This window comes from Tupaia chinensis, unplaced genomic scaffold (assembly GCF_000334495.1).
Source record: "Tupaia chinensis unplaced genomic scaffold, TupChi_1.0 Scaffold139457_1, whole genome shotgun sequence".
NCBI classification, from domain to species: Eukaryota; Metazoa; Chordata; class Mammalia; order Scandentia; family Tupaiidae; genus Tupaia; species Tupaia belangeri.
The window spans coordinates 1,364,373-1,374,427 of NW_006199342.1; the positions used below are offsets into that span (position 1 = coordinate 1,364,373).

The window sequence follows — 10,055 nt, forward strand, 5'->3', positions numbered from 1 at the left end:
CAGAGGAGGGGCCCAGGGGCAGCATTGGAAGTCAAGCTTCCATAGCATCTTGTTGGCCACGATAATGAGTTTGCATGATATGGCCTTCTAGCTCAAAATGGTCTATCTCTTGATCTATCACTTGGACTTTTTTTCAAAATAAAATGAAACAAAGTGAAACACAACATATGTCTGTTGGCAGAGTATTAACTTTAAATGTAGAAATTCCATTGAAGATCTTCAAATGGATCTCTGTAGAGTGTGGTAATTATTGCTCCTGAAACTATCAAGGTAAAACTAATACATAATTCACTCTTTTGGGGAGGAAGTTGAAAAAATAGTGAATCACTTCCCTAACATCTTGTATTTTGATGAAAACAATATTAGTTTTCATAAATTTATTGAATATGTTAAATTTCCCTTCATATTTATAATCTACCTTTAACTGGGGCCACTTTGGAACTTTAAGAGTTTTTATGTATGTGTATGTACTGTTATCAAAGTCATTGAGAATTATCACACAGTTCAATTTGCTTTTATATTGAGTGCCGGTAGTTAAATATTTGCACAGTTCAGCAACTTATAGGGTTATTTCTTAATGAGCAATTGTTATCTACTGTTTGAATATGATTTCATAATTTGTTTTACGAATAGCATTTAAAATGTAGATAATATTTAGCTAGTTTGTGTATGAAAATTTTGGGTGACTCAATATGTCTTATTAAAATCATTTGATAACGTTAGTATCCTTTATAGTTGTATTTTCAAAGAACTAAATTAGTCATGATTATAAGACATTTGAAATTTTTTTAAGAATTCTTTTATTTAATTTTATTTATTATTTTTAAAATTTGATCAGGGAGAGATAGAGAGAGAGAGAGGGAAAGTGAAAAAGCAAACCACCAGGTCCAGGACTCAAACCATGGCCAACCATGTGGGAATCCAGCACTTTAACCATATGCCACCTGCTGGCCTTGAAACATTTGAAATTTAAATTTCACCATTTTTTTTAGAGAGAGATTTTTTTGCTATAGGGTGTGTACACTCATCAGAGAGACAGAGACAGAAAATGAGAAAGCACCCTCCATGGGGAATGGCCACACTACAGTCCCTGCTTCTCCAGTCTCCTCTTTGGATTTTGAGCATGCAGGCACATGCGCGGGTGTGAGTTTTAAGCCACTGGGTCCAGGACGTGAACCACGGTTGATTACGTGGGAGTCCTGCAACATAACCATTACTCTAACTGCTGGTCCCTAAATTTCAACAGTTTTTGGGATGAAAAAGTTTTTAATAGTATTTTGGGGTTTTGAAAAGCTGTTATTTAGGTTAAATATTTTTAAATACAGAGGTTAGATTACCTGTTATAGAATTAGTAGTATTAGGAGTACTATTGCTTGATTTATTTATTCTGAATCTTGAAGCATTGTTCTTTTCTGAAGGATACTTAAAAATTGTGACTTTTGTAGAGATTTTCATATTTTAAAAATAGTAGAGCTTGCAGATGGCATGGTGATTAAGGTGCTGGACTCCTACATGACTTGCTTTCTCACTTTCCCTCTCTGTCTTTCTCTGGTCAAATTAAAACTATGTAATAGTGAATAATAAAATAAAATAATTCTTTAAAAATATTAGTAATAGTGATAAATAAAATAAAATAATTCTTTAAAAATATTATAACACTCTCCTTCAAATATCAACCATCTATTAAATGTCTAAGTTTTTTTTTTTTTCCTTTTCTTTTTTTTGGGGAAGTTTTTGCTATAGGGCGCATGCACTTGCCAGAAAGAAGGAGAGAGTCAGAGAGACAGAAAATGAGAAATCACCCCTCAGGGAGGATGACCACACCGCAAATCCTTCTACTCCTTTCTCCTCTAGGATCTTGGGCATGCACACACATGCGCCCGGTGTGAATTTAAGCCACCGGATCTCAGACTCAAACCGTGGTCGAATACGTGGGAGTCCAGCGACATAGCCATTATGCCAACTGCTGGTCCCTTAAATGTCTAAGTATTAGTTAATATATTATTACATGTATTACACCATCATGTTAGGTCTTTTGTGATTAAAAATAAAAAGTCATAGTTACAACAAACAAAGTTTATTAGGAGTGAAATAACGTAATTCATTGAAAATAGCATTTTGTTTCTAAACCAGCAGCTAATTACAGCAGCTGTAAAAATAACAATACCACCAAATTCTGAATAGCTTCAAGCTCTTTTTAAAAAAATATGTAATTTTATTTGTCATACAAGTTCTAATCATATTTTTATCTTCTGACAGATGGTTTATATTCTTATAAATGTTATTCTTATAACATTTAAAAGATCTAATTAAGGCAGCTTTTAAAAAAATATTTATCTGACAATTTTCCTTGCATTCTTTTAACTTTCACTCTTTTTAAAGTCTCTTTTTATAACTTGGTGCTATATTGAAATATAATATTATTTTAATGAACTAACGACATTTACATTTTCTCTTGTGAACATTTTCAGTTCTCGGTACTTTGTTTTCTTCTTATTTTTTCCATCCCATGAATAAAATAGAGTAATAGTTGCCACCTAAAGTGAATAATATGTCATATAATGATGCTTTCCTATCTCCATGGAGCACTCAAAGAGAATTATGTATTTTTCCTCATTCTTTTAGAAAAAGACATACTTATTTTTTAAAAAATCCATTGTGTTTTACAGTGGTATCTAACTTAAAAAGTCTTTTGTATTAAATTTCTATATAATTTTTCATGATGAGAAGATCATCATCATTAGATTTAATATTTTGGGATGTAATTAAGGAAAAATTCTTCTTAGCCTTCTATTATTAAATAACTTATAGCAGAAAGTATAACTTACTATTACCATTCATCTAAAATACATAATAATAATATTATAAATTATTATTAGTAATTATTAGCAGTTTTTTTGTGGGATCATTGGTGAGGATATATAAAGCAAATATACAATATTCTTCTCAATATTTTTTCAATGATATCTTCTTTTAGGCTACAAGGAGAAAGTAAGCAGGTGATGGAATATAGGAAAAGGCTGGATGAAATTATCTGTTGGTTAACAAAGGCTGAGACAGCTCTGCAGAAGAGATCAACCATGGATCTGGAAGAAAACCTGCAAGAATTAAGAGTAAGTAGTTTATTTGTCTCTATACATTAGGCTGTTGGAAAAAGTCATGATGTATTTTTCTATGTTTTTCTGTGTAATAATGCATCACGACTTACCTGACAACCCAGTATTTGCCACTGCCTTTTGAAGCAGCTATGTTACACTCAAGAATAAGAAGACCAGCAGTTAGCATAATGGCTATGTTGCTGGACTTCCATGTAGTCAACTGTGGTTCAAGTCCTGGACCTGGTGGCTTAAACTCATGCTGGGCACGTGTGCGTGTGTGCCCAAGATCCTGAAAGGAGAATAGAGGAGAAGGGATTGCAGCATGGCCATCCCCCCGAGGGGTGATTTCTCGCTTTCTGTCTCTCTCTGTCTGTCTGGCGAGCGCACGCGCCCTAGAGCAAAAACCTCTCCAAAAAAAAAAAAAAAGAATAAGATACTGTATGACTGAAAAAGAATAGGGAAATAAACTTTTTATTTAGTCGCAAATGTGGTAAACTTGAGATATATATATATATATACACACACACACACACATACACACGTATATGCACACACATATACACACATACATATATACACACATATATACATGTACACACATGTACACACATGTATATATATATATATACTTATTTTTTTAAAGAGGAGCTATAATTTTTCACTCACATGAAGAAGACAAACCATTGTGGGCTCAGTACGGTATTAGACCAAACGTTTTTAGGATATTTTACACCAAGTTTATTATCTTAGAATATAATAAGTCTATGAAGTATAGTTTATTGCTTTTAGATTTGAAAGATAATTACTGGTTGCTGTCTACAAAATTGAATTCTGCACGTGACTTGAGTAATTCACTGCAGCTTATTATAAGCTTAGTGCCATGGTGGTATTAATTACATTTTCCTTATTGATTTGCAAGTACAAGTTTTTTTATAGTTGTATATGTATACAATATATAAAAATACATAAAACATATAGATATGTTAATATATCCAAATCTTTATAAATTTTATATCCATCAATGTTTAGAATTTTTGTTTTAATTAAAATTCTTATTGCAGAACAGTAAATATAATGTGCTTACATTTTTATTAAAAAAGGAATTGTTCATAATCACATATACGCACACATGCATGCATAAAAGTGCATGGAAAGGTACTTACTAATTTAATAAGAGATTTTTTTCTGTAATGGAGTATAACTAAAGAATTGAGAAAGAAAATCTTCATAAAGAAAAATATTATGTGGCAAATATTAAGATTTCTTTTCAGAATGTAACAATATCTGATCGACTTATTCCTGTTTAATTTAAAAAATTCAAGTTTTCTTAGAATGTCCCTTTTGAGAACAATATGGGTAGAGTTACAAAGAGTAGGGCATTATATTAGGGCAGAATAGCAAGGTAGAGATAAAGACAGAATGCTAAATTAGCAATGTAAATATTATATAACATAATATGACAGCTAAGAGACAGAGCAGAGTGGGGGAGAGCACGTTTTGTCCATGTGCACACCTGTGAAGGTGTGTGCTCATGCCTCTGTCTGTTACAGCTTGTTAGCATGAGTTCAAGCTTCTTATAAGTTTAATTTCCATTTAAGAAATTAAAAATTCCCATTTATGAGAATATTTTCCAAACAGACTTCTAATACAGCTCTTGAACTTTCTCTTGTATAACAACCTTCTAACCAAACCTGTCTTCTGTCTTTTTTAGAACTTATCACAGGAAATGGAAGTACAAGCTGAAAACCTCAAATGGCTGAATAGAACGGAGTTGGAAATGCTTTCAGATAAAAATCTGAGTTTACACGAAAGAGAGAAAATTTTGGAAAGTCTAAGAACTGTAAATACAACATGGAATAAGGTATGCATACAGAATTATAATATGCTTTTCTTGTTTATTGATTTTGTTGTTAAAAAAGTGGGATCATGCGATTGTTTTACTTTTGTTTGGCAGTTTTTTGCTATAGGGCATGTGTGCTTGCTGGAGAGACCGAGATACACAGAGACACATAGTGAGAAATCACTCTCCCACCCCTGAGGGGATGGCATGCCACAGTTTCTTCTCCTCCATTCTCCTCTTGGGATTTTGGATAGGCATTGAAATATAATATTATTTTAATGAACTAACGACATTTACATTTTCTCTTGTGAACATTTTCAGTTCTCGGTACTTTGTTTTCTTCTTATTTTTTCCATCCCATGAATAAAATAGAGTAATAGTTGCCACCTAAAGTGAATAATATGTCATATAATGATGCTTTCCTATCTCCATGGAGCACTCAAAGAGAATTATGTATTTTTCCTCATTCTTTTAGAAAAAGACATACTTATTTTTTAAAAAATCCATTGTGTTTTACAGTGGTATCTAACTTAAAAAGTCTTTTGTATTAAATTTCTATATAATTTTTCATGATGAGAAGATGATCCTCATTAGATTTAATATTTTGGGATGTAATTAAGGAAAAATTCTTCTTAGCCTTCTATTATTAAATAACTTACAGCAGAAAGTATAACTTACTATTACCATTCATCTAAAATACATAATAATAATATTATAAATTATTATTAGTAATTATTAGCAGTTTTTTTGTGGGATCATTGGTGAGGATATATAAAGCAAATATACAATATTCTCAATATTTTTCAATGATACATTTTTTTAGGCTACAAGGAGAAAGTAAGCAGGTGATGGAATATAGGAAAAGGCTGGATGAAATTATCTGTTGGTTAACAAAGGCTGAGACAGCTCTGCAGAAGAGATCAACCATGGATCTGGAAGAAAACCTGCAAGAATTAAGAGTAAGTAGTTTATTTGTCTCTATACATTAGGCTGTTGGAAAAAGTCATGATGTATTTTTCTATGTTTTTCTGTGTAATAATGCATCACGACTTACCTGACAACCCAGTATTTGCCACTGCCTTTTGAAGCAGCTATGTTACACTCAAGAATAAGAAGACCAGCACTTAGCATAATGGCTATGTCGCTGGACTTCCATGTAGTCAACTGTGGTTCAAGTCCTGGACCTGGTGGCTTAAACTCATGCTGGGCACGTGTGCGTGTGTGCCCAAGATCCTGAAAGGAGAATAGAGGAGAAGGGATTGCAGCATGGCCATCCCCCCGAGGGGTGATTTCTCGCTTTCTGTCTCTTTGTCTCTCTCTGCAAGTGCACACACCCTATAGAAAAAAATCTCTCCAAAAAAAAAAAAAAAGAATAAGATACTGTATGACTGAAAAAGAATAGGGAAATAAACTTTTTATTTAGTCGCAAATGTGGTAAACTTGAGATATATATATATATATACACACACACACACACATACACACGTATATGCACACACATATACACACATACATATATACACACATATATACATGTACACACATGTACACACATGTATATATATATATATACTTATTTTTTTAAAGAGTAGCTATAATTTTTCACTCACATGAAGAAGACAAACCATTGTGGGCTCAGTACGGTATTAGACCAAACGTTTTTAGGATATTTTACACCAAGTTTATTATCTTAGAATATAATAAGTCTATGAAGTATAGTTTATTGCTTTTAGATTTGAAAGATAATTACTGGTTGCTGTCTACAAAATTGAATTCTGCACGTGACTTGAGTAATTCACTGCAGCTTATTATAAGCTTAGTGCCATGGTGGTATTAATTACATTTTCCTTATTGATTTGCAAGTACAAGTTTTTTTATAGTTGTATATGTATACAATATATAAAAATACATAAAACATATAGATATGTTAATATATCCAAATCTTTATAAATTTTATATCCATCAATGTTTAGAATTTTTGTTTTAATTAAAATTCTTATTGCAGAACAGTAAATATAATGTGCTTACATTTTTATTAAAAAAGGAATTGTTCATAATCACATATACGCACACATGCATGCATAAAAGTGCATGGAAAGGTACTTACTAATTTAATAAGAGATTTTTTTCTGTAATGGAGTATAACTAAAGAATTGAGAAAGAAAATCTTCATAAAGAAAAATGTTATGTGGCAAATATTAAGATTTCTTTTCAGAATGTAACAATATCTGATCGACTTATTCCTGTTTAATTTAAAAAATTCAAGTTTTCTTAGAATGTCCCTTTTGAGAACAATATGGGTAGAGTTACAAAGAGTAGGGCATTATATTAGGGCAGAATAGCAAGGTAGAGATAAAGACAGAATGCTAAATTAGCAATGTAAATATTATATAACATAATATGACAGCTAAGAGACAGAGCAGAGTGGGGGAGAGCACGTTTTGTCCATGTGCACACCTGTGAAGGTGTGTGCTCATGCCTCTGTCTGTTACAGCTTGTTAGCATGAGTTCAAGCTTCTTATAAGTTTAATTTCCATTTAAGAAATTAAAAATTCCCATTTATGAGAATATTTTCCAAACAGACTTCTAATACAGCTCTTGAACTTTCTCTTGTATAACAACCTTCTAACCAAACCTGTCTTCTGTCTTTTTTAGAACTTATCACAGGAAATGGAAGTACAAGCTGAAAACCTCAAATGGCTGAATAGAACGGAGTTGGAAATGCTTTCAGATAAAAATCTGAGTTTACACGAAAGAGAGAAAATTTTGGAAAGTCTAAGAACTGTAAATACAACATGGAATAAGGTATGCATACAGAATTATAATATGCTTTTCTTGTTTATTGATTTTGTTGTTAAAAAAGTGGGATCATGCGATTGTTTTACTTTTGTTTGGCAGTTTTTTGCTATAGGGCATGTGTGTTTGCTGGAGAGACCGAGACACACAGAGACACATAGTGAGAAATCACTCTCCCACCCCTGAGGGGATGGCATGCCACAGTTTCTTCTCCTCCATTCTCCTCTTGGGATTTTGGATAGGCATGCACATACTCCTGGCGTGATTTTCAAGCCTCCAGATCCAGAACTTGAACCAGAGTTGGCCATGTGGGAATCCAGCAATGTAACTGCTATGCTGTTTGCTGGTCCTGCAATTGTTTTATTTTTAAGTATATCCAAATATGGGTATACTGGGGCCAGCAGGTGGCATGGTGGTTAAGGTGTTAGACACCCAATGGCTGACCGCAGTTTGAGCCCAGGCCTAGAGGCTTGCTTTATCCTCCTTACCCTTGTCTTTCTTTGGTGAGTGCACATGCTTTATAGCAAATAGTGCAAGTAATAATAATAAGAAATACAAATAAATAAATAATTGTTTAAAAAATGGGTACCCTTTACTAATGCTTTTAATTAAAAGTTCAAAATGAATTAATTCAAAAAGTTCATGGAGGGACCAGCAGATGGTGTAATGGTTACATCACTGGACTCCCACATGGTTGACCACAGTTTGAGTGCTGGACCTGGTGGATTAAAACACACCGGGTGTATGTGTGTGCATGCCAAAATCCTGAGAGTGGAAGAGAAGGGATTGCAGCGTGGCCATCCTCCCTGGGGGGGAGGGGGGTGATTTCTTGCTTCCTGTCTGTCTCTCCAGTGAGTGCACATAGCCTATAACAAAAATCTAAAAAGGAAAAAAAGGTTACATTCTTGCAATATTCCTATAGCTGCAAGACAGAGGTGGATTGAGTTATCCTAAGAATCAAATGAAGCAGGCATCAGGGAAGACAGAAACAATGAATTCAGATCTGGGCAAATCTCACTCTCTGATTGGTAGAGATGAGTGGACTGAAAATACGTCTTTGTGAGTTTTTAGCCTCTCAAAAGTCCATGTGGTAAATAAGTCATTGGAAAGCAGGATTCAGGGAGAGATTCCAGGTGAAGGGTAAGAAGAATAAAAAGTCTAGCCCATATAGTATGTTGGTACTTGATGGTTGGGCAGAGGAGAATAAGTTGGTAAAGGGGACTTAGAGGAGCAGGCAGAGCAGGAAAGAGAGGCTCACAGAGTATCACCAAAACGAGGACGGAGAGTGGACAGATGAGATGATGAGAGGTGTCAGGGCAGCTGAGCACTAGTTAGAATTCTTGGTAATATTAATGAAATGAAAGGATCAAAGATTGCAATGGATATTGAAGGTGGAGACAGAGCGTAGGCATTAAGGGCAAAGAAAAATGACAGAGCTATAGTGCAGCAGAAAATCCTCTTTTGAATATATAATCATTTATTTTTTTTTATTCTTCTCTTCCTGTTTGGCTTGATGCTGTAGATGTGCAGAGAAGTGCCTAGCCTATTGAAGGAACAGACCCAGGAACCCTGTTCTGTTTCACAGACAAGGATTGCTGGTAAGATACGATTTATTTCACTAACAGCAACATTTTACGATATGTGCAGCATATAGGGATTTTTAAAAACTCATTTCAAGGGAACCAGCAGTTAGCGTAATGGCTATGTCGCTGGACTCCCATGTAGTTCACTGCGGTTTGCGTCCCGGAGGCTTAAAACTCACACCGGGCGTGTGTGCGTGAGTGCCCAAGATCCCGAGAGGAGAATGGAGGAGAAGGGATTTTGGCATGACCATCCCCCCTAGGGGGTGATTTCTCGCTTTCTATCTCTATGTCTCTCTCTGTCTGTCTGGCAAGTGTGCGCGCCCTATAGCAAAAATCTCTCCAAAAAAAAAAAAAAAACCAAAAAACCTCAATTCAAAACATCATGCAATTGTGGTTATTCTACTTTATATTATTTGGAAAGACATCCTTGGTTGCCCAGTATGGGCAAGACATTCCCTCCCATGGTCGACAGGACTTACCTTTCCCTGGACTGGGCATCTGCAGGTCCTGCAAAAGGAAAGGAGAGACTCGGTGGAAAAATCAAGGACAGATTTTCTGGATTCATGCGTTTTTTTAGAACATTGACTATAGCTCTCTATGCTCACAAGTGTTTGCATGTGTGCCTAGACCCTGTTTGTGACTGAGAACCAAAGGTTTAGCTATCCTTGGAGCAGGTGGGAAGTGGGGATTTAGATTCTCCATCCCAGGGGAGCTGTGCTCCCTTAGATATGGAGAAAG

General features: G+C 34.6%; 1 protein-coding gene across 1 annotated transcript in view; it reads left to right on the top strand.

Annotated features, from left to right (window-relative positions):
* Nucleotides 1-10,055, top strand: part of UTRN (utrophin) — a 645,934-nt gene that overhangs the window by 300,641 nt on the left and 335,238 nt on the right. The window contains exons 44-46 of the mRNA XM_006161924.3: nt 2,978-3,113; nt 4,810-4,959; nt 9,257-9,332. Coding sequence (XP_006161986.1) covers nt 2,978-3,113; nt 4,810-4,959; nt 9,257-9,332 — 362 coding nt within the window. The remainder of the gene's footprint in view (nt 1-2,977; nt 3,114-4,809; nt 4,960-9,256; nt 9,333-10,055) is intronic.